Genomic DNA, 24,375 nt, shown 5'->3' with positions numbered 1-24,375 from the left:
TCCGTATTGATAGCGCAGCTGTGTTTTCCCTTTTTTCCAGCAAATGAGAAGGGCCCTGCTCGCTTGTGCTGGGGCTCCCAAGCAGAACTGCACCTGGGCAGAGCACACAAACAACGGGCTCCAGATGACTGGGAGGATGCAGCTTGTCACATGTCTGTTTTCCAGGCTCATCCTTAAGCCATGAATTAGTGATGGAGCTGGATTTCTTGTACTGGGGATGCCTTTTCAGATGACAAGATGTCAAGCAGGCTCCCCGTTAGCATGTGCAAGCTTCCCGAAGTGAAAGCAGCAGGTTTGGCTGCTGAAGAATGCCTTGGTTGAAGATGAGACCCACTGAGTTTTGCATTTCCATGTGGGGCACAGACAGACCCCATCAGATCGGAGTGGTTCAGCGAGACGGCTTGCACGGCAGTGGGAGGGAAGCACAGCGGCGTGTGGCAACAAAGAGCAGGTTAACTTGCAGACAGACAGCTTCTGCTGTAGAAAGGCCAGGCTGGCACAGTTTTCCAATTACTTTAGAGCTATCCATTACTTGCAAAATTGCTTGTTCAACATCATGATACTTCTATTCCCCATCGCCTTCCCCACCTCATGTAGCCATTAAAATCTTAGAGAAAAAGCAAATCATCTTGTTTGACCCACAATTATTCTTGACAGCAGACTTCGTAATGCTTTAGCTGGCTGAGAGTACTTCTAGAAGTTGCAAGCAGCAGAGTTCCCATACATTCCCTCAGGCAACTGATTTCTGACAAGCCGCTTCATAATTTGGAGATGGATCTTTCTTCTTTTTTCCTGGTCACCCTGGGTATTGCACCACAAGGGGTGAAACTATTCTGCGAAGCCATTAGAGGCAAGGTGATCTGTCCAGTTCAGTAGCTGGGAAATGGGGGAAGGGGAAAGCTTTTTTTTTTTTTTCATCTGTTTTTATGATAGATGCTTATCTCAGAATATTACTTAGGCACCTGATTAGCCAGCCATTCTTGTGTGTGTGTAACAAATCCATTTCAATGAGAAGTAAACTGCAGTAAATGATTAACATAATCTTCTTTACTAATGACTAGGGATTTTTTTTTTTTTAATTTAATGAGTCACTTCTTAAATTCTGAGAGGGAAACAGGGACCGGGGACACTTTTTCTTTTTAGTGATCGCAGTACAAGCATTTGCATGTAGAAATTGAGTGTTTTCTCTCAAAGTGGCCGTATCAAACATGCGGTACGTGTGCTCGCCTAGATATGTTCAGCTCACTTGCAAGAGGAAATGTGTAGCACGGGTTTTATAAAATTGCTATTATGGTCATGATTAATGATTTTGTTATCCGAGCAGTGAAACCACAAGGCTTCGCGACCGCCATAGCAATCACAAAGCTCTGGTACGTGCCGCACAAAATTCTCTAATTGTGCATTGAGGGCGTGTTGAAACGGCGTTTCTTTGTGGACTCACTGTTCCAACAGCTTTAGGTTTGGGTTCATTTCTCTTCTGTGGCTACCGGGCATGTTTTCAATAGTTCCCCTGAAAAAAAATTTGGAACCAGATTGGTTTCAACAGGCTTTAGGAGAAGATGGTGTTTCTCTGAGAGACCAATGGTTGCTAGCCTGGTTCTGGAGGAGAATAATGCCTTTTCTAGATTTATTCCCATAGGCAAGTGTGTTGTACTTGGGTGACCTGCAACAAACCTCTCATGTCTCCCACTCTGTCATCCTCCCTCAAATTTTCACTGCAATGGCGGCAGCAGAAAATTCCAGCCCACAGTCTTGTGTGGGGCAGGAATTTCTCTCTGCTTCCATCACAGGCTAAGTCCTTTCCTTTGAGGATGTGTCTGTCACCAGTCACCAAGTTCAGATGCAGTCGCAGTTGAGCAGTACTAAGGGAACAGTCCACCTCTCAGGGCTTGAGCATCATACCTTTGACCCTTGATCGCTTTCTGAGAGCTTCCGTATGGCTTCTTGAACCCCCTTGTAACTCTGGGATTTGTCAGAAGTACTTCCTCCTGTTTGCAGCTTATCTGAGCATGTCCCACTGAAGGCCTTGTGTTCCTCTCTTCTGAAGAACACCAGAAGAATAATCACTTCCTACTCTCCTTGCCCATGGGGCTCCTGATTCTATAGACTTCTTTCCTTCCCATCTTAATGTTCCCTTCCATCATTTCTTTTCCAGGCTGGAGAGACCTCCTCTATTTAGCTAACCAGTATTCAGAAGCCACCCCAGGCCTCCGATTGTCCTGACTATTGCACTGGGAGCTGCTGTTTTTTAACCCCAAGACCTCTCTCCTGAGCAGCAATAGCTGTTTCATAGTACATAATTGTATGTGTCAGATCAAGGTGCTTCCATCACTTTACATACTAGTGGTAATTAGCTTTTTTTTTTTAATGCCCGGTCCCTCAGCATTATGAGATTCTTAAGCGAATTTTCAGGGTCAGCTTTCATTTTTACTTCCCTGAATAACTTAAGTGTCATGAGAAGGTTTTGTCATCTTGCTGTTCACCCTGTTTTCAGTTTATTTATGAGTACACTCAGCAGCACAAGTAGGGGCCTGGGGGCTTCACTGGTGACCTTCTTTTTGGGAGGGAGGGATATTTTCCACTCTTACTTCCTATTCTTCAACCCATTTGTTCCTGTGTGTTGAGGGCCTCCTTTTTTCTTCTACAGAAGCTTGAAGCTTTGGTGAGGGATCTTTTTTTTGGAAAATAGCAGTGCTTATTTCAGCTGATAGTCAGCAAGGTAAGCCAGCAGATACTGCGTCCTGTTTCCTTCAGCCTCACCATTCAGGAGGCAGCATGAACTTTTTTCCAGAAGAGTGAACAGAGACCTGGGCTTGGATAGCCTGCTTTCTACCTTTCTGGGTGCTCAGAGCAAGTGTTTGCGTTGGCAAAGTGCCCCTCTAATCTGAGGACATTGAACGTGGAAATGAAGCAATTTTTAATAAGGTTAATGCGGAGGCCTGAGCCGCAGCTTCTTTGGTATGCTGCAAACAGGTTTTGTAGCCATGTCAACACATGTGGAGGAGAGGCTCGGTTGCCCTGCTGGGTCTGAAGGAGAAGGAGGTGGGGAGCAAAGCAAGGGCAGATAAGGATCCAGCTAGATAAAAATCGCTCCAGCCTCTCTTCCAGTTGCCTGTTGCAGAAATGAGGCCTTCCCAGCGAGGCCGTGCACGCATCCAGCAAGCATCATGCTTCTCGGAAGGCTGGTTATAGCCCCCAGCTGCCCCACAGGGATTATCCAGCAGCTACATCCACTTTGGGACTTCTTTTTCCATCTAGGAGGGCGAGAGGGTTGCAGGCCAACGCGTGCCACCTACTCCAGTTGAGTAAGTTTCCCAGGCTTCATTACGTTGACCATGAGCACCCACGATGTTTTTGGAGCGTACCGACGAAAGGCTTGTCCCAGCAGGGCTCAGCTGCAATTCCAGTGAAGGTGAAGGGTCCTGCTGGCTGGCACGGCACTGTGCTAAGCCCTGCCTCCTTTTTGGCTCATGACAGTCAAAGTTTAACTTTAAGAGCATGCTACAGGGTAAAACTACCCGGAATCTGGGGTGTGTGCCTTTCTGTTGTTGTTCTGAGAAGCTGAAATTACAGCTCTGCATCAGTCTGCACCACACGCCGTGCTGCGGAAAGGTACTTGTAGGAGGTGGCTGTTGTAACTAAATCCTGACTCTCCTAAGGTTTTCAAAATATCCTGAAAGCTTAATATTATTTTGAAGTACTTACTTGTAGAAGCTTCTCATTTTATTTTGAAGTGTCCCCAGAATGTGCTCAATACAGTAGGGCTTGAAGTTAGAGGCAGAAAAGTTAGCTTAGAAGTGCTTAAACCCCAGATGTGAAGTGTCTGTATCTAGTAAGAAGTGAAGATTTGGCTGATGAACCATTTAAATAATAATAATAATAATAAAGAATACCAGTGCAGTTGCATTTTATAGGTGTTATTAACATATCTTAAGACTTGTTCTAAGTACTTGTTTAAAAAATAAATAATGAAAGAAAAAACAATTCCACATGAATTAAAAGTCTGTTCACAATGGGTGGGTCAGACATTCAAACTCATCCTGCTTGTTGTACGTCTCGGATAACCCAGCCTGACTTTACATCACACTGCAACCAGATCTGTGTATTTGCTTTCAACAAAATAAGCTGGCAGTTCAGTGCCTTTAAGTGCTATACCAGTTAAAGTGGTTCGACACATACTTTGTGCTGTAGTACTTTAAGGTATGCTCAGCTCTGGACAGAGCCTTGCGAGGTATTGTTTTCAGAATAAACAAATGGCCACAATGACTGGTCTTGTATTCTTGGAGTAAGAGACATGTTTAGTACAATTCATTGAAAAATAATATTTAGAGAGTGCATTCTTGACAAGGAGAGAAGGTTTTTCAGGTAAAACCAGTCTTCTGCCGGTGTTGATATAACTACCTTCCCCTGTTGAGGTTGTCTCTCTGCTAACTGTTGTGAAAAATGAAAACGTCTTCATTGGACTTGTCTTAGCTGCAGCCACAGCTTGACAGTTGAACGGGGATGGAGATTTTTCTTAGTTTAGAGCACCAATACTGCAGTTGATGTAATTGCAACGTTACAGCCTTTCTGTCAACAGTAGTACTGATGTGTAAAAGGAACCATCGAGAGGGTGTTCATTTAACAGCCGTCCTCTGATATTTGTGGTAATCTGAAAAAGTCTAACCAAAGCATGAAAAGAACTAATGGGCAAAAATCCTGAATGTCTGGATATTGGATGGAAGGTATTTTAACCAAGGAAGGGCTATGGAGAAGGGATGGCTAAGACTGGTCACCCTGCTGTGCATTTTTCTGGGGGAAGAAATAAATACATTAAGAAGCTGCAGGTATTGGCAACAGCATATTATTGCATATTTTGCCGTTTCATGATTGTTACTGTGTAATGATATAATAATTAATCTAAAGAAAGTGAGCACTATGAGGCAGGAGCGTATAAAAATAAAAGGAACATTCATTGCACGTTAGAGATTAGTGACAAAAGGAGACAAAAAAAACTGATTTTTAAAGGAAAGCTAATTATTTAAGTAGTCTGTGATGAACCGGAACTCAGCAAGTGTTTGGAGAAGAATGCGTAAAGAAGTTTTTGTCTTAATGGGACTCCTGAAGGTTAACAAAATTACCAGAATTTTTTCAGTCCTGAGTGTGCATCAGGACTTAAACTCCTTCAAATGATGCAATCATTTAACCTTGTACTTCTAGTGTGAATGTTCGCCATCCTGTGGTGCCCAGTACAACAAATAATATGCCAAACGAATAGGAGTGGTGTTAGTGAATATGTCACTGGTAGGCTATGGCATATTTAATTTTTCCATGTGTGTGGCAACACATTTTATGGCCTGGCAACAGATCTGCCTCTTTCAAGAACTTTGTGAAACCTGATGAAGCTGCCTGCAGTCAGGTGTTGCCAATATTGCAGGTGTGTGCGAAGTCAGTGAGTGGCAAAACACCTCTTTTTAATACTGCATGCTGTAACAGCTGAATGAATGACAAGTTTTTTCCCCTTTCCATTTAAAACAGAATGCTACAGATAGCTCCTCCAACTCCTCTCAGAAAAGGGAACAGCCTGTGCGAACTCTGGCTTCTCCGGCATCCAGCGAACATCGAAGAATTTGCACTCGTGGACACCTTCACGACCATTATAGTTCTGACCACTACCATCTAGAACAAGTAAGGTTTCTGTCTCTGTTAGCTGTTAGGACATAAAGGACTGTCTCTGTCATAAGCTAAGTTTGTGGAGTGTTTGGTTTCTGCCCCCACCATCCCTCAGAAGATCCCCACTCCTGTCTCCTTCTCAGTTAGTTTTAGTTTTAAGTGTCTGTTTTCTGTCTGAAAGTTGGAATATGGGGGAGAGCCGAATGCTTACCCTGCTTCTCCTACAGATAGTGGGGCACTTTGTGAAGATGCACTGATTTGTTAGCTTGTTGGGTGGTTGTTTTTTTTTTCCAGTCAAAACACACCAAAGTGTGTACAAAGAACAAAATTGTTCAATAACTTGCTTTTCATTAAGCAAGGAGAAGGTAACTGCTTATCAAAAATTGAGCTTATATTTTCTCCATCCCTGCTTCCACAGTCAGCACCACGATCATACCGGCACGTCAATTTTCCGGATGACGATGAGGAGATAGTACGCATCAATCCTCGGGAAAAGATTTGGATGACTGGATATGAGGACTATCGCCATGCCCCAGCGCGAGGAAAGAACTTTGATCCTGATGACATGGACTCCTACGTACGTTTTGCCAAAAGTGAGGCCTCAAAACACGAATACACTTATCCTTACGTAGACAACTCAGACTTTGACCTGGGTGAAGATATCAAGGGTGCTGTGATAAAGACTCAACCCGTCAAATTCAAGCCCAGACGGAAGGAGGATGGTGAGAGGTCGCGGTGCGTGTACTGCAGGGACATGTTCAATCATGAGGAGAACAAACGGGGTCAATGCCAGGATGCTCCAGACCGCGTCAAGACTTGCATCCGTCGAGTGAGCTGTATGTGGTGCGCAGACACTATGCTCTATCACTGTATGTCCGATCCGGAAGGAGACTATACAGATCCTTGCTCGTGTGACACCAGTGATGAAATGTTTTGCCTCCGGTGGATGGCCCTTATCGCCTTGTCTTTCATTGCTCCATGTATGTGCTGTTACTTGCCGCTTCGGGCTTGTCACCACTGTGGGGTCATGTGCAGGTGCTGTGGTGGAAAACACAAAGCTGCTGGATGACTACAGATGAGTTCAGAGTGTTATGTTTTTCCTGTAGTTGAAGGAACACGTTGGTTTTTGAGCATTGAGATCACTTATTTTGATGCAGCCACTGTGCCCAACAGCATCCAGAAACCACCAATTTGGATCACTTTACATTTGATCGTCTGGGGCTCACACTGCATTGATTTGCTCATCAAGTGTTCTAACTAACTAACGTACAGCATAGACTTTTGTATTATTAATCTGTAATCAAACAGACTCTCTTGTACATGTTTATATTATTTTTTCAGTTAAAATGAGTTTGAGAAAAGAACTGCTTTAAATGGTGGTGGATTGTAGAACATCTCCAGGTTGTGTCCGTCTTGCCTCTGCTTGCTCGGTACCATCAGTGCATTAGCAAGTTTTGGCATTTCTCGAAACAGGGTGGTATAGTGAATGAAATCTCACTTGGAAGATATTTTAACTTGCCGTCAATTTATTGTGTGTATAGAAGGTGTGCTAGTAACAAACTTGTACCACAACACAGTATTTCTGTCACTGGTTTTCTTTTTTTTTATTATTTTTTTTTGTTGTTGTTGTTGTTCTATTTTCCAAAGCCAAAATAGCCATCTAAGCTGCAGTTTCTCTTCTAGAGTCCATCGTCATTTCCTTCAGCAAACATCTTAAATTATTTCTCTGTTCTTAAAGTTCTATGAACAGAAAGCAAGGCTCAGTTACCATAGTCACATAACCATTGAGAATCTGGTAGTTCTCCTTACCTGTAATCATTTCAGACCACTACTTGAAAGGGAAACTTAAATTTTAGTGTTTTCTTTTTTCCCTAAATAACTTTGGAAAAATAAAACTGTGTTTTCAGAGTTCTGCTTGAAAGAAAGGAACTTCTTCATTAGCCAGCCATGTCGTGATTTGAGAATAAAACACTAAGGTTCCAGATGGGGAAAGTTCTTGTTATGCAAAGAATTATTAACAATGCAATGTCAAAAGCACTATTGTAATCCATGGCAATTCTGGGGAAATGCTGCATTAAGTGGTGGATTGTATGGAAAATAGTATTTGTTTATTTTTTCTGTATAATACATGAGCATGAGAACATACACATCCACAGTAGAAACTACATTTAGCAGTCTAAGCAGGTATTTAAAATCAAAAGCCAGGTTGTTAACCACCACTTTCATTTCTTGACCTGCGGTCCCAATCCTCCAGATGCTTACAGATGTCCCAACTTAATGCGTGTGCAACCAGCATTTCTGTGATTCTGTGTGTAGGATAAAGCATGTGAGTCTTTGCAGGAGCCAGACTGAAGTGTCTCCCCCGCTTTCCCCTCCCCAGTTTGCCACCCAGATTTATCAAGTGGATGCATAAGGTGCATACAGCAGGATAAGATTACTTTAATTTTTTTTAAATGTCATGTTGTCTTGTGTACAAGGCTTGTAATTAGCTGGAAAAAGAGTATTTTTCTAATATATTACAAGGAATAGCCAAATAATTTTTATTAAAAAAAAATGATTTAGCGCAGTGAGCTCTAACTAGCATTGTACAATCTGAATACTTTGAGGCAGCTAGGGATTGGCTTGTCAAAGCTGGCACTGCTGTTCCTGCCATAATTTCTTTCTGCAGTAAATTGCCAGTGGGCGCATGTCCTTTCCCTCCCTCTATTGCACATTGACATCAGTCTTAAAAGAGAGGATTTTTTTTTTTTGCCAAATAAATGTAAAAGGAACGCTTGCCATTTTTTCTTGGTGGAATGTCCCAACAGTTCCTCTGAGAGTTAATCACAGCTTTTTAGTAAACCATGAACTAAGTATGCAATGTGCTTATACACTATAGAGTTTGGTAGGCTTAATTTGTAGCAGTTGCTGGGGATCTTTTGGTTGGAAAAAAATGAATGGTAATGGAAAAGGGATGGAGTGTTACACTCTTGGTGATGTGTCTGGGTTTGCTGAATGAAATATAAATATTTTGTGCCTAATAGCAGTTGACAAATCTCTCAATGGTGTCTAGTAAACATCAAGCCAGCCTCGAAAAAATTTAATGGAACAACCTTTTCCTTTTATTTCTGTTCTCAGAGTTGTTTCATGTAAACAAACATCTGTAAGATCTTGTCTCTATAAAGCACAACACTACAAAAAGATCTTACAGCTTTTTGTCCGGTCTTGAAGTGCCCCTATTTATTTAAGTAAAGTAGACATACTCCAAGCCTTTCTGTATGTCTGGAAATAAAAGTTAAAAAAAAAACTTTTTTAATTTTATTTTTTTTAATTTTTCCTCCTTTCTTCTTCCTCCCTCTTCTCCTTTTGGGTTTTTGTAATACTTGTAGATTTTGCTGCGTGTGTTATTTGGTTTGTGAAGGCAGTGGTGTAAGGGCACAATGATAGAAATGGGTGTTTTTTGTAAATATTTCTCCTTAATTTCCACACTGCTGCTGAACAGTGTGTAGCATTCTCCCAGTCAGCTTTGCAATACTGACCATCAATCATTTGAGAGAAATTATTCAGATTTTATTTTTGTATCTGTGGTAACAAAACATTAACCAATTTTTTTTCTGTTGTGGAAAATTTTTTTCAAGCTATTGCTCACATTAACAAATTAAAGTGCCTGAAGCCTCATCATTATTGTATCTATATACTAAAAGTTAAAACCCTGTTGTATTGATTTTTATAAGCCTTTTTACCTCTGTGTAAAAAAATATATATACAAGTGTATGATGTACATTTTAGTTCTTAACTTCTTTTTTTATTGTTTCTAATATGTATGATCAATGTAGCTATTGCTTTAAAATGTACCATGTAAATACAAATACATCATATCAAAATGATGCTGTTTATGGGTTTTGCCTGGCTGGAAAACAAGGTGAAAATTAAACCATGCTGGTAAATACAGGAGAAATTACCAGAACCACCCTTCCAAGACCTCAGTCTCTGAGGAAAAAAAAAATGAGTTAGTTTGCATTTTGGGGTTGTAAATGCTGCTAGCATCAGACACAGGCTGTACTTGCCCAAATGCTGCAGGGAATGAGGGAGGGGTTGGTTTTTTTAAGTGGTTTTGGGTGTTATTCAGGTGTTTTGCACGCTTTGGGGGAGCACCTCAACGGGTAGGTCTGGCCTGCTGGTGGCTCTGCCTTCCAGGAGGCTCTGGTGGCTATGACAGTGGCTGGGCCTGGGCCTGGACCGGCGCCCTCAGGTGTCACCATCACCCTCTGGGCCTCCACCCCCCACAGCCTCCCACCCCACAGAGGCCCTAAATATCCCTTTTTTCCCTATTTTGGCCACTATGATAGGGGATAGGGCTGGTGCTGAGGGCCAACGTATTGATGTCCTCATGCCGCCACAAAGCCACCCCACAGATTCTTAGACTAGTCCCAGCACCATGAGGGAAAAGGAGGGGAGGGGGAAAGCATAGGAAGAAAAAAGCTGGGAGCTGTGGTATTTTTCTGGCATCTTTCCTCTTTCTTTGCACCATTTGCCCCCTACGCTGTCCCAAGGGTGAGGGAAGGGGCTGTGACGCCGTATTAGCCTTGTGGGCACCCAAATCTGTCTGCAAAACAGTCCGCATGTCTGGGCATTTCAACAGGCTCTGGACAGCCCTGGAGGGAAAGAGAAGCTCGGCTCATGTCCCAGGTAGCTGTGGGGACACATGGCTCCCGGAAGGGTCATCACTGAAGAGGACACCTTGCTTTTTGAGGGTACATGGTGCAGGTTTGCAAGGCCTGCCAGGACACTACTTCTTGGAGAGACACGTGGGCAGCTCCACCTGCTGGCACTGCAGTCACCATCCCAGGGGTTTAATATGGAAGATGGAAGAGGAATAATCCAGCTAAAACAGGCCAGAGGAATCCAGGCTACAGCTGATCAACTCAGAAACCAGGGAAAAACAGTAAGTATATCTGATTTTTTTACAAATATTTCCATTAATCCAGTGGGAGACCCAGCACTTGGTGCGAATTTCCAGTCACATAAATAACTGGTGGTTTAATTTGTCACAGCTTTGCTGAGATTGAGTCCACTTCTGCTTTGTATTTACATATTTCTATAGATCTTACATATTCACATAAATATATGTGTATTATAAAAATGTGTATTTGGTATAAACTTTTTTACAAAACAAGTTTTAGCAGTCTGTCCAGACTTTGCAGCCCTCTTGAGAAACACTGCAGTGTGGGCCTGGTGTTTCGCACAAGAGGACCCTCACGGTACACAAATCCTGCTGTCTGTATTGGCGTTAGCTCCATACACAGAAAGCTGAGGGCAAAGCAACTCTGACAGCCTGGTCTTGACTAATTATGGCAGAAAGAATTTAGCTCTGTTTCCTGGCATTTCAAGTACAGCTTGTCCTGCAGAAGGCCTGCGTGAGCCTCGTTTATCTGGTTGTAACCTGCTATGTCTTCTCCTGTCATGTTTGTCTGAAAATCAAAGGGGTCAATTCTGCCTGGGGATTTCTAAATTGAACTGGTAAAGAGTACATTCGGACCCCGCAGATCACTGGAAAGTGCAAATTTCAGCAAGATACAAAGCGATATGGAAGGAAACCAAACTTCTGCATCCAGGTTTACTCCCGCTCTTCATCTGTGATGGGAATTGGCCTCTTGGCTGGAGGCAATCAAGGAGAGGATACAGACCAGCAAACTTGCAACCACATGAAACAAATCTGAATATTTTATGACTTTAAAAGAATACCATTTAGCGACAAATTACATTTTAGAATAATCTTTCACCCGGGGTGAGTTTTAGGCATTGCCAAATGTGGTTTGGCATTTCAGAGCAAAGTGGCTTCACACCGACTTGCCACCAAATGTCCTGCTACCATTGCCCAGGTCAGAACAGACCTCCCAGCCTCTTCTTTCCCTTGTGGGCAGCAGGAGTGGCGCAGACCCAGTTTAACCCCCAAGAAACCTTTCTCCTGGGAGACATTCTTGGTCTCGGACAAATGTTGTTACAGCATTCACACCAGTGTGAACTTGTAGCCTGTGATTCTGAAGAGAGAGGGCACAGAGAGGGTTTTCTTGGCTGTGCTCACTCAGGAAACCTGAACATAACTGTGACAAGCTGCTCCTCATAAAAGCAGTACCAGGTCAGGAAGGATGCCCAGCTTGACAATAGCCATGAGCAGCAGGTCAGAGGGGATAGATGGGGGAATGGAGGGCAGCTGGGAGGGGTAACCAGTATGGGTCTCTCCAGTTCCAACAGCTCTGTTTTTCTGTAAACCACAATGATAACACTGTCAGGTGTGTCCCAGGAGTGACTGTAGCTGCCTTGCCTTGCCCTTAGAAGCAGAGTTTTTGCATAAGGGCTCACCCAGCCTCCGTTAGTCACTCAGTAATATTTTTTAATCTATTCTGCTCAGAGCACTGCAATCTAAATCAGACAAATTTATTTAAACCTATTGTGAAAATGAGTGATGTTAGAATGACTTGCGTAGTGTCACGGGGGGAGCTGGTGGCCTGGAGCAGGAGTATCCTAAGCAAAAGTCCATGGTCTTCATCCGAAGGTCATCTCTCCTGTCACTCTTGCACCCTCTCTGAAAATTAACTGGGAGGTTTTGGCTTCTGCAGGAGCCTGTCTGCAAGGAGCTCAAACTAAACAGTCCCCATCAGCAAGGAATGTGTAAATCTCCTTCCTCCGCTAATTCCACTTAGAAATGCAAATTGGAAGTAGCTGTCAGGAGGGCTGGAAACAAGAGGTATCATTGCATGTGTTCCTAATGCTTATCACAGACAGAACTTGGCTTCTGGTAAGGACCAAATGCAGCCTTTTCACATGTCACTGAGAGAGCTTGCAGCACTAGCAACCGGAAATGCTTTAGTTTCTTCAGCACATGATGCTAGATGATTTAACATCCTCCTAACACCTTGTCTTTTTCCAGAATGTTCAGCCTTCTGGTATTTTCCTAACATATTGAATTAGGGGACTAAATCCCTTCATATCTTGGTGGCATAAGTGGAAATAAATAGAAAAATGCTTGGCTTCCACCCAGAGACAAGATATTTAAATGATGGAAAGTATGTGTGTATTTTTGGGGTGGTGTACTTAGATCTCTACAAATATTTTCAGTTGCTTCCCTGCACTCATGCACAACCATCCCATGCCATTCATCTCATTCCCCCATTCCCCACTTGTAAATTCATTTGGGAAGAGTTGACAGACTTCGGTTTGGCTTCTGTGAGATTTCAAGCCTGCTGCCTAATGTCGTGTGAGACAGGATCTCCCAGCAGCGCGCTGTGTGGTTGTAAAGAGAAAGGTTTTGAAGGGCTGTAACACACCCTGTCTTTCTGCATGTGCAATCCCATTTCCGTACGCTGATGTGTACTTCGAGGTGGCAAAGAAAGTACAAAGTCATACCCAGGCAGTATAATTCATCTAATGACCTGGGGAGTCACTGATGTTAAGAACACGTATCATTGCATGGAGGAGCTGGAATTAATGCATGTTTTGGGACGGCTAAGAAATTATCAAGTCATACACAGCCTTAAGCTTAATGCTTGTATAGAATTCTTAATTATTCTTAATTATAGAGAGAGTGCAATATGAACTGACATTTCTTTTTTGCATTTTCTAAGGTTATGTCACGATGAGCTGTAGAATTGGCCAACATCTGCTTTAAGGGAACTGACAAGACTAGTATCAGGCTTACCACTTTAAGCAAGCTTTTTTCTGATTTTCACACACTTAATTTCTCTGCTTCAGCATCGTGCTAATTTAAGGTTACTAACTGTTTCAGATCTTGATGTAAAATTTCAATTTTATGAAAAGAGAACAGGTACAGAGAACTTGTTATTGCAAACTGTGAGATCCTTGGTCTTCAGCTATCAAGGTTGATAGTTTCCCGAATGTACTCTGGCTTAGAATCTGAGATCTCCTGCGTTCAGATTATGTTTAGCTTCAACCTGGTTCAGGAACTAAAAGCTCAGACACTTCTAAAATTTGAAGCATTTATGTCCTTGTGCCCTTGAGAGCCATTTCCAACCTTAAAAGCCCAGTTCTAGAACTACTGAACTCAAGTGATTTCACTTTAAAAGTGCTTACTTTTTACAGCTTCCTGAGAACAATGATAAAAGCCAGGTTAGAAAGTATAACTTCCAACCACATTTTGCAGACATTCTGGCCAAAACTTAAAACAGAACATTTTTATGTGTACAGCCAAAAGAAGAAGCACTCTGCTGTTCTTTTTTTTCTTTTTTTTTTTTTTTTCATGAGGCTAAACACTGCAAAATTCAAATCCCAATAAATTTGTTGCAGAAAACTCCGAGTAGCTAAAAAAGACAGAGTAGAGGCTAGGACTGAATGGAGACGCTGGATATATGGTTCAATCCAGATATGAAATAGAAGTAGAAATACAAACCACTTTTTTTTTGAAGGGTATGCAGTGGTGCATTGGTATGGGGCCTGATGCTCGAGCTGAGGTACCCCCAGCGGTTTCCATCTGGTGGTCTGTGCTTCTGAGAGGAGCATTCAGAGCCACGCGGCGGCTCAGGCTGCCAGGCAGGAAATGTGTGTACACATCCATACACGTGTGTGTTTGTGTACCCTTTTGGAGCAGAAATCTGAAATTACCGACGTGAGCTCGAAAGTGATAGTTACTCATTAAATAAACAAATAAACAGGTAGAACTCCAGCCGTGTGGCTGACCCCAGTGGCTTGGCAACAATGAATGGGGTTTTCAGTGCAGTGGCCCCAAGTATTGGGTATCGCTGCAGGATTTCTCTGTTCGCTTGGTGAATAGGCTTCAGTGAACTCCTCATCTCGGGGAAAACCCCAGAACCCCATTAAGTGGTTCAGCCAGCCACAGACATGGGAAGTCTTCCAAAGGAGAGACAGAAATAGCTGTAGGATGAAGCAAAGGGATGTTTTCTGCTCAGAGGAGAATCTTTTTGCTGTGCCATTTGCCGCAGGGCTGAGACACAGTTGTGCTTCCACGCGTGGCCAAAAGCACCACAGGCCTGAGAGCAAAGTCCTTGGGGTGAGCAAAGTCCTCACACTTACTCCTGTCTTTGCGGAGAGCTCTGCAGGGCTGTGACGTGCTGGGGAGGTAGCAAGAAATGTCACTTAGGTTTAATTTAAAAGCTCCAGCACACATCACAGATGCAGTGCTGCTTTTGTGCTTCCCTAGACTTGGAACAAATGGACTCCTTCCAGCATCAGGTAGAGAAGACTGGAGAGAGAACAGCCCATCCGATGCCAGGAGATTCCGTTCTGCAGTTCCCTGGGGTAAAATCCTGGCTCCACTTAAGTCAGTGGCAAAAAAAACTTACACTTAAGTGGAGCCAGAATTTGTCTCCTGGGATTTGCAGGATTTAGCTGGCAATATCTCAAGGTCTGGCACCCAAAATACCCCTGTCCCTGGTGACTCCCTGAGGCAAATTTTCTGCAGTCTTCTCCTTCCCCCACTCCCCCAAGGAAGACACTGTACAATGACAGCTTTAGCTCGTAAGAAGGGATTTATTATCCTACACAGTGCACCAGCTCCCCAAATTTGCCTTTAAAGAGCTGTGTTTGAAATAGGAGCCACGTTCTGCTCCTGCACAGTCACAAGTGGGTGAGTGAGGAGCGAGAGCATCCTGCTGGCAGCTGAGGACACACTGTTTCCCCCTTTTCCTGGGGGAAAGGACACACGGGTTAACCCCAGCCAGCTGAAAGCCACGGGCAGCAGTGTGCCAGGGGTTAGCGGGAGTGGAATGGGCCTTGTGTGCCCCCACTTCAGCCACCAGCCCAGCTGAGAAGACATTTCATGTGGAAGCTGTTCCTTGGGATATCTCTAGTGACAGGTAAAGATGTGCCTCCAGCAGACTGCTCGTCCCATCCTGAGAAAAGTGCCACAACAGAAGGCCCCCAGCATCGCTGGTTCCAACCTCAGCTCGTAACCTTTTTTCCTGTGACCAATGGCCAGGTCGTTTCGTTCACTTGGATCTTCACGAACTAGCTTGGAAAAGAAAAAGAAAAAAAAAAAGTGTCTAGAAGGAGCAAGCAGATTTGACTTTAAAACTAACAAATTGGCAGGGACATTCCCTCAGCCACGTTTCACTCATTTTTGACAGCTTACTGGGTTTCAAGCTGGCAGTGATTCTTTCCGATATTAGCTTGGAATTACAAAGATTAAAAGGCTGAAAGAGTGCCTATGTAATAACATACAAGAGAAAAAGGTCCTGTAACAAAGAGGCGTCCCTGGAAGGACTGTGTTTTCAAACCCGCTCACATACATAACATTTTAAGAGCTGTCACCATCAGAGCTCGTTTTATGGCCGGTTCCTGAAGGAAGTGGTTGTAAAGATGTGGCATGAAGAGCAGAAAATCCAGGTGCTGAGCAGAGAGCTTTTGAACTTACAGCAAATGCGTGATACTTTTTTCTAACCAGAACAACTGCTGTTTGTGACCATCTGAACTTTGAGCTACAAGAAAATGTCTTTGGGGTTCGTCAGGCTGATATCCTGTCTCTAACCACAGCCTGTACCAGATACTTCAAAGGCAGAGAATACAAGAAACTCTGTATTGAAATCATCTGCTAGCAGAGGAAATTTCTTCCCAACATCAGACAGTTTGTCATTGATTTATCCCCTCAAACTGGAAAGTTTATAAAAAAAAAAATCAACTGAATGGAAGAGTGATGTGAGTTTATTCATCAAGCCTAAAAAATTTTTATTTGAAATGTATTTGATTTTTCTGAAATACTGTAACAGCCCTTCTACTGTTTTCTCTGGGGATTGCTGTAGTGCTGAATTAATAGTTTTTTTTTTTTTTTTTTTTTTTTCCCAGCTTGTTTTTTATACAGATAGCCTGGCAAATGTGATGATGCTCAGGAGCTGTGGCCCTGTAGCAGCCATTTTGCGAATGCTGGTGTCTCCTCCTCCAAAACCTCCTCTTGGCAGGGGTTTTTAATCCCCCCCTTACGAATCGTTGAACCTCGGTTTTCTTACTGCTGAGCTGGCATTGTGTTCTTACTGTTGGACAGGTTCTCTGAAGCCTCCTGTGTGTCAAAAGACACAGAACAGATTGAGGATGTGACGTGGGTAGTGAAAAGAAAGCAAATTTATTGTTGTCTTTATTTGTCAGACTGCTGACACTGCACGGGATGTCTAATATTTGTTTTCTGGGACTGGGTAATTCCAAATCGTAGCTGTGAATATAATCTAGGATAAACTGGGTGTCTAAGCTGAAGGTGTAAAGTCCGTATTTAGGTTCCTAAGGTAAAGTGACTTTGTTCGGAGAGGTGCTGAATGTCTTCCCTTCTTCCTGAAGCACATAACATTTCCTAGATGGTTGGGTGTAAAATATCGGCTCCCCTGTGGTCAATGGCAAATTTTCCACTGGCTTCAGTAAATATTTAACCAGCTCCGAAATACCGAGTTAGGAGACTAATTATTGGCAGCTGCTTTTGTGAGAGCCTGCCTAATACCTAGGGCAATACCAACAGACCTCTTCGTGTTTATCTGAGTTTTGTGCAAAGCTTTGCGCATTCTCCCGTCTCCTGTGAAGAAATACAGAAAAATTCTGCAGCCTGAGTTGCCACCAGAGTCTATTTCAGAGTTACCTTTTTAGTCTCAGTCACAAGGAACACAAGTGAGAGACCTGCTGTTGGTAAAACAAGGCCAGGCACACACCTCAGCCAAATCGTAGAAACTTAGTGGATTTGATGCAGAAACTCCTCAGCTGAAGTTCAGATCCCAGTTTGAGACTTTCAATTTGTTTAGCTGGCTCTAGCAGGAGCTGTGGGTGAGCAGCGTCTCTGGAAGCAGGCAGTGGATAGCTGAAACCAGTAGGTATGGGGTTTTTACGACATGGGTCCTTAGGCTCTGCGCCTCATTGAATTTAATCACAGCTTGGAGTAAAAAGATGCACACAAACTCAACGTCGGCTTGGTTTCTAAAGGATTTGTGTTTGCACGATTAATCTTCTGCTCGTCGTACCCCTGTAATGGTTCTTGAACCTCACGGCCAGTGAAAACCAAACTGAAGTCCTGGAGAAATTAATTTCCTTCGGGCTTCATAAAAAATGGGCAGCTGGGTAAAACAGAGAGCTGTTAGCACTCTTGCTGAGGCAAAGCAAAGCGTGAGCTCATCCCCGATTAGACACCAGGAAACCAGTGTGGGAAAAGATTTGTCATGAATGCCCTACCTGTGGGTAAGCTCTCAGCTGGCAGTCATGCTTTAGCGGGCACTGAAAATCCACTCCACGAGAGCAGCTTCAGATTTACACCACACATCTCCCTCAAACAGCCAGCCATGCTCAGACACATCCTTTGGAAACCAAGCTTTGGTGTTTTCATCACTCGTGGAATACTTGTTTTAACATATACCAGCGACATCTAGAAGGGAAGTGACATGTTTTCCCAATCAGGGCAAAGAAATGTGTCAAGTAATGCCCCGAGTTGTTGTTTTTTTATATTTTCAGTCTGGCTCTAGCTGCTAAAGGGTCTGCTTCACAATTTGTTAATTCAGCTGAGAGTGTTGGCTGCATCTCCGCAGTGCTGTAGGTGGATGATTTGCTTCTTTCTTGTTGCCAGCTTGAAGTCTGCTTCCACCTTTTTTCTTTCTCCCCTCGCGCTCTTGTGCATCAATACAACTATCTTCCCATCGCTGAAATTAAATTATCGTAGTCAGTGATTACAAGCGATTTCCTTAGGCTTCTGCTTGCATGATGAGAGAGATTCCTGAGCTCCAAAAAGGCTTAAAACCTCCGAGTCTTGCTAATAATAACAACCCAAAGGGAATAGCCCCACTGACTATGTAGGCCAGACTTAATAAATTACCGCACGCAGATAACGACATAGCTCATGGAGCCTCCTAAATCTGATCACATGCGAAGATAGCCACTGGCTACAGCAGGGCTGGTTGGCTTCGCAATTAAAGAGCGCAGAGCTGCCAATGTTTAGACACTCTGGCATCTCCAGAAAGCCACGCCGAGACAGACAGCACAAGCTATTTCTGAAGAAACGCGCATCTTTCCCTGCTGGTACCGAACCCCAAACCCCATTTTGGGGGGCACCGCTGCCAGGAGGATATATCTGAGATGCGGGGCTCTGCGGCTGAAGGCTGCGGGCTGGTTTCTGTTCCAGCTGCTTGGCCAAAGGCAATGGGGCTGCTCCTGCGTCCGCCTTTCAGAAGGGAGCTTATGGAAAGGTTTCTCACCGGGGAGGTTTCGGCGGCATGCCCCTCCGTAGCGTTCGAGCTCGTGTGAGCTGGAGTTCGCACAGCAGCTCTCAAAAAAAAGTGGGCCTCCAAATGTCAGAGGGAGCCCCCTTTCATGTCGGAGATGAAAGCCACGTTGTCCTGGCTGAATTCCAGCATCTGTCCCTGTGTGTTCAAGCGGATGATGGAGGCTTCCTGGCCACGGCTCCTGAACCGGGTGCCCTTTTACAGCCGATGAAGCCGAGTCGATTTGCCTGGATTTTGCTGCGGGCTCGAGGTGGACAAAAGGGGTTACAGTAAGCTGTTCACGGGTGGCTGCCCGAGTGCCTGCGTGAGCCCACGGCTCACCCAGCTGGACAAGAAGGGCACGAGAGGGGCACCCTTCCTTTTTTGCCCCTTTTGTCTAATCTGGTTTGATTGTAAGCTCTTGCAGGCAGAGATTGTTACCACATGGTTGCACATTGTCTACAGGGATGGGGACCCGGGTCCCAGCGGTAAATAACAGCCTTCAACAGTTACTTTCACGTTCATAAAATACGGCTGGCAGAGTGATCTGAGTCATCTATCAAACAACCCGCAGCTCCACCCGCGTGCAGCTCCTCCATATGAATCCTGAGGCTAATTAAAAGAATCTAAAGAGCGGTGGGCTCAGGGTGACTCGGGCTGAGGGCTGAAGATTGATGCATCCTCACGAGCTCTCCGCGCTCCTTCTCCGGGCTGGGTTTTTGCACAGGTCCTGGCCGGTCCCCGAAAGAGCAGCTTCCTAGCTGCTCTGCGCAGGCCGTGCCAAACTGCAGGTTTAAATATTCATTGCATTCTTCACATGCCAAATCATCTAAGTTGGAAAGCAGGAGCCTAAGATTTTGCAAAGCGGCTTTTGCACATAAAGGCCATTAAAAATTCATCAGGACAGGGAAAAAACAACAACGCTGCCAGTAGTAGGGAACTTTATGTTGACTTGGCTAATGCTGTGTGGGGCTAAGTTGGAGCTAACCCGCATTAATCCACTTAAATGGAAGGGTGAGCCTGATCCAGTAAAAGCAATAAATCCTCTTTAGAGCTGACCAGACTATAGGAGAACAGGGCTGAATGGCAGAGAGTTGGCAGGAGGTAACAGGATGGAGCCTGAATTTCCAATGTGCCAGGTAATTTAACTCACGGCATCCATTGTGCCCCATCTCCCAGGACCAGATCTCAGTGCTTTTAACCCCCGAGGTGTGTTGATAGACCACGGGGTGGGCAAGCTCGGGGCTGAAACAGAGCAGGAAAGCTTCGAGCAGCTGTCCAACATGGCAGGGAGCAGGTACCAGAGTTTCCCCTGGCAGCTCAAGTGAGATGCAGGGAGGAGCGACGGACAGACAGACACTGCCTGGGGCTGGGGGGCTCTGCCTTGCCTTGGAGGCAGCCTGCAGCCATCGGAGAAAGGCCAAGCGCTGCCTTGCTATGGGTAAGGGTCCATCTAACTGGGTTTGCTGTTTAACTCCACATCTTAATTACATCTCAGGCTGGACTGGCCGGGGAGTAGGTGGACCTGCACGCCAGGGAAGTAGCTGCCACTATCGGAGAGCAATTTTCTCAAGGCTGACCCAAGGCACGGAACTGAATCCAGGCTGGGTGAATATCTCTGTTTCCTTATTCCTCTGAGAATCCGGGCCTGAATTTAAAAGGCTGTTTAACACTTTGAAGCCACCCACAGTTCTGTCTTTGCCTCCCACACAAACTCCAAGGAACTGACTCATTCCCACCGTATTTTCAGCTGCGCGTAGATCCTGCTCTCAGCCAAGGAAGATCCTCGTTCAGCCGAACGAATCGAGTGCACATTGTGACTTTAGTTAGCTGGTCTTGAAAGGGTTTCTCCACGCCGACTAACAGTCGACAGTATCTGAAGACATCTGGCCTGCCTTTTAAAGGAGAGTAGGAACCATAATCTTTAGTTAGCTGCGTAATTTATGCCTTGTCTACTGCTCTCTACTCATGATGCTTCCTTATGTTGACTGTTAAATAGCTGTCTATGAAAAAAGAGATGCTGTTATCCGCTGTTAAATGGAAAGAGGTCTGCTCCATGAGCATGCACCCTCCTTTCTCCCCTTCTCCATGGCAAACATACTGCCTCTCTCCCTGCGGGGACTCTGCTTCGGGCTCTGCAGTGCTTTCAGCAGTGCGAGCGATACGTACAGCGCTCCGTGGTTCCCAACGCAGGAAAATCAACAAGCCTTTCTGCAAGGGGAGACACGGGGCTGTCCCCCTGTCCCCTGCCAGGCTGGTGAGCTGAAACGCTCTTTCCAATTGGGACTGAAGTCCTGACATCCCTGCGGTTCTAGCTCGCTAATTCTTCCACCGCTGAGGAAAACAGCTCACTTCTTGCTGACATCACGCTGTCCTCCCGCTACGCCTTATCCACTGCGAGGCTTTAAAGCTTCATGCTATGCCTGAACAATTACACCCACGTTTTGGCTGGGAAACAGAGACAAACGGAGGCAGTTAGAAGTAGGACATGGGAGGCCTGCCTTCCATTTCCCTGTTCTCCACGCTAGGCTCATTACTGCCGTCTTTCCCCCTGCCTGGTAGGAAATCTCCAGCAAATACCTGGTGGGGTCACCACCCTGTGCTTTTTCCCTGGAAAACCTCTGGGCTGTTTGGACTGTGGACCACTTCTGCATGCTGTGACACCACAGCACGGTCTTCACAGATTAATCTTTGCAGATTTTTGAGCGTAATCCTGTTCACTACTCTGTTACAGACATGGGGGGAAACCCCCCTCCAGTACAGGGAGATGCCAACAAACTCCAAGAAGGAGCAGGGAGATGTCAAAAGCCATGCTCCATTTTCATCTGGTTGCATTTGGCTTCCTTCATGCTGAGTGTTTGCCCCCCCTCTGCAAAAATCTGGGGCAAAAGCCTGGCTCCTGCCTGCGCTATTAGCTAGCCGAGTCAGGAATTTACCTCTGTCACCATCTGGGAATTGAATAATGCAAGACCCCGCTCCTCCATCCCACTGGCACCGGGCTGACTTCCATCAGCTTCTGAGGAGCTTTTCAGAGTGCAGAGTCCTGACCTGCTCGCAGTGGCCAGTATTAGCTGAGACATGAATAAGCAATAAAGGAGATAAAGGAGAGGCTGGGCTGAAAGCAACAGCTGTTTCCTATGGACTCCTGGATAAATTCAGGCTCCCCTGGCTGAGGGGCTGGGCTTTTGTCCTCGTGCAAAGGAATGAAGTGCACTGAGAATTTCATGCTGGTGTCGCAGGGAGTTATTTGTTTATCATTAAACAGGAAGGGGCAGCTCCAAAAGTTTTAAGAAGAAAAAAGTGTTTTAAAAAGCATTCGTTTCAGGTAGTCCCAAAGCTTCCAGCTCTGTTATCTTGCTTCAGCTGTGACTCCAGGAGCAGAATTACGCCGCAGACTTGCATGTGTCAGTGATATATGGCAAAGAGCAAAGTCCCTGGCCCAAGATAGCCTTTTGCTGACTACAGATGTGCTCTACCATGGAGCACTTTGGAAGCCCGATGCGACGTTACATAAACCATTCAGCGTCTTTAACGCTGATTTCAATAGAAGTTCCCTTCTCTGTGTAACTAAGCAAAAGGTTTGGCTTGAGCCTGGGAGACAAACTGTTGCTATAATGAATTTCTAAAGCCAGGCTTGAGGGAATGACTCTGTCAGCAAAGCACGAGCCTCTGCTCTGCTCTGCCCCCAGGAGTGCGCGGCAAGTCTCAGAGCTTCGGTCATTTCCATCAGTGGAGCAGGGAGGAGAGCCTGGCCGGGAGAGATGGATTTTCCTGGTACTTCTCTTGTGCAAGCTCATTCCGTTTGTGTGGAAATCAAGTGTTTTTCTTTTACAGGGAGATAGAGCCTTCGGTTATCTCAACGGTACTGTAAGAGGAAATTCTAACATCATGATCTGGGAACCAGATAAATGCAATCTGTCTTAATGCAGCAATGTCCTTTTCAGTTACTACTACCAAGTTACTGTATCTGAAAATCCTTTGCAAACTCCATTCACTCAGGTAATCTCTTAATTTGCTGAGAGAGAGGTATGGTGTTGTGCTTTTTTTTTTCCTTTTTTTTTTTTTTTCAGGGGGTGGATTGCTTTGTGTTATGCTTGACAAATCCTCCTCAAGCTGATGTAACAAGGCCCCAGACTGTCTGCACGGCCTGGCCACTTTTGTTTACACGTGTGAAACCTGCAACAAATTTGGATTCCAGATTAGCCCATCCCTCTCCTCCCCCTCTGCCTCCCAGCTGCAGAAGGGCGGCTGCAAACTGCAGCCGTGTGCTCCTGGCAGCGCTGGCATCGTCACTGCAGGGACCTTCTCCTTAAAAAAATGTCTGGAGTTTTTGTAGGGAGCCAAGTTTTTTGGTGGAGCAGGAGGTGAAATCTGGGCCTGGTGGGCAGCGTGTAGAAATATGAACCTGCTAAGTTTCTAATGCTGTTTTAGAATAAGTTTTTTTTTTTTTGTTATTGTTGTTGTTTTGTTCTGGTTTTGTTTATTTTTATAAGTTTAATATTAGCTAGAACTCCAATAGGTCCCTTCCTTTTTTATTCCTCTTTTCTATTTTTCACCAAGTCTTGCCCATCTCAACTGCTTTCCTGAGGCTCTTTTTTGTTTATCCTACACGATTTCCTTCCTTCCTTCAAGTCCAGACCCCTTTGCTCCCCTGGGGCTTCCTATGATAGCTAGGCACTAATCATGTACTTCTGCCCCAGAAGCACAGATAGAGGCTTCCTCCCCCTGCTTCCAGTCAAAGGAGGATGTAAGGCATAATGGTAATCTTAAACAACACTGCTATTCATTGTTTGGGAGATCTGGGAAATATCCTTGAATTCAGCTTGCTAAATTAGCTGCTTCTTGAGTAACCCACAGCTGCTGCGTATCTGTCCCATTACATTTTACAAAAATGCAGCAGTTCTCATTACATACGGTATTCTCTCGACATATGGACCTTCCATTAGTTTATGTCTCTGTGTAGCTCTGTTGCCATGAATGTATACACAGAAACATTTTCTTTTGTACTTAAAAAAAAAAAAAATTAAAAAAAATTAAACCCAACAATTCTTGAAAATAGATTAAAGACAGGCACTCCCAATTATTCAGATGGAGGAAAGATGTTGCAGTGCCTCAGAATACAGCCTCTGTCGGGAGCCAATACTTAGATTAAAATGTTGCTTCTGGCAGTAAAAGTGTAACTACTAGAGGTTTTAAGGCTTCATCCTGCCTGGTGTGCACATGAATATCTGCCCTGAAGTTGGCAGGCATCTTCTTGTGCGTGCAGATACTGGAAGTCAGATGGACCGTCAGTGTAAGGTGATGCTTAACCATCTATCTGAGGTTCCTAAGGAGACAGCGACATGATTTTTGGATTTGGTCTCGTGTGTTTTCTCCTTCACAGCGGTTCACGGAGGAATTCGGTTTGAAAGAAAATGGATTCCTGGTGTTAGTGGATTTACACTCCCTACCCCTTTAACAACTTCTCCAGCATGAGCGGGAAACTTGAACAAACCTTTGGGAGAAAGGTTTTTCTCCCTCCTCCCTCTCATGTTCTTTTCCAGGCTTTGCT

At 44.6% G+C, this 24,375-nt stretch overlaps 2 protein-coding genes across 5 annotated transcripts in view; one reads left to right on the top strand and one right to left on the bottom strand.

The window, feature by feature from the left end:
* SPRED2 (sprouty related EVH1 domain containing 2) overlaps positions 1 to 9,518 on the top strand; it is a 60,695-nt gene extending 51,177 nt beyond the window's left edge. For both annotated transcript variants that reach the window (XM_035553018.1, XM_050709417.1), the window contains exons 5-6: positions 5,518 to 5,667; positions 6,071 to 9,518. In XM_035553018.1, coding sequence (XP_035408911.1) covers positions 5,518 to 5,667; positions 6,071 to 6,721 — 801 coding nt within the window. In that variant the 3' untranslated portion in view covers positions 6,722 to 9,518. The remainder of the gene's footprint in view (positions 1 to 5,517; positions 5,668 to 6,070) is intronic.
* A 5,597-nt stretch (positions 9,519 to 15,115) lies between these two features.
* ACTR2 (actin related protein 2) overlaps positions 15,116 to 24,375 on the bottom strand; it is a 40,237-nt gene continuing 30,977 nt past the window's right edge. Inside the window, exons 10-11 of one of the 3 annotated variants that reach the window (XR_007708035.1) lie at positions 21,761 to 22,689; positions 20,569 to 20,719 (exon numbers count right to left, since the gene is read on the bottom strand). The gene's annotated coding sequence lies outside the window, so the exon portion shown is untranslated. Of the gene's footprint in view, positions 15,617 to 20,568; positions 20,720 to 21,760; positions 22,690 to 24,375 lie in introns of those variants that run through there. The other 2 variants (XM_035553024.2, XM_035553023.2) reach the window with 2 other exon arrangements.

The sequence above is a fragment of the Cygnus atratus genome, chromosome 3, assembly GCF_013377495.2.
Source record: "Cygnus atratus isolate AKBS03 ecotype Queensland, Australia chromosome 3, CAtr_DNAZoo_HiC_assembly, whole genome shotgun sequence".
Lineage (NCBI taxonomy): Eukaryota > Metazoa > Chordata > Aves > Anseriformes > Anatidae > Cygnus > Cygnus atratus.
Note: the sequence above shows the minus strand (reverse complement) of the source record. Positions and strands in the feature narration are given on the sequence as shown.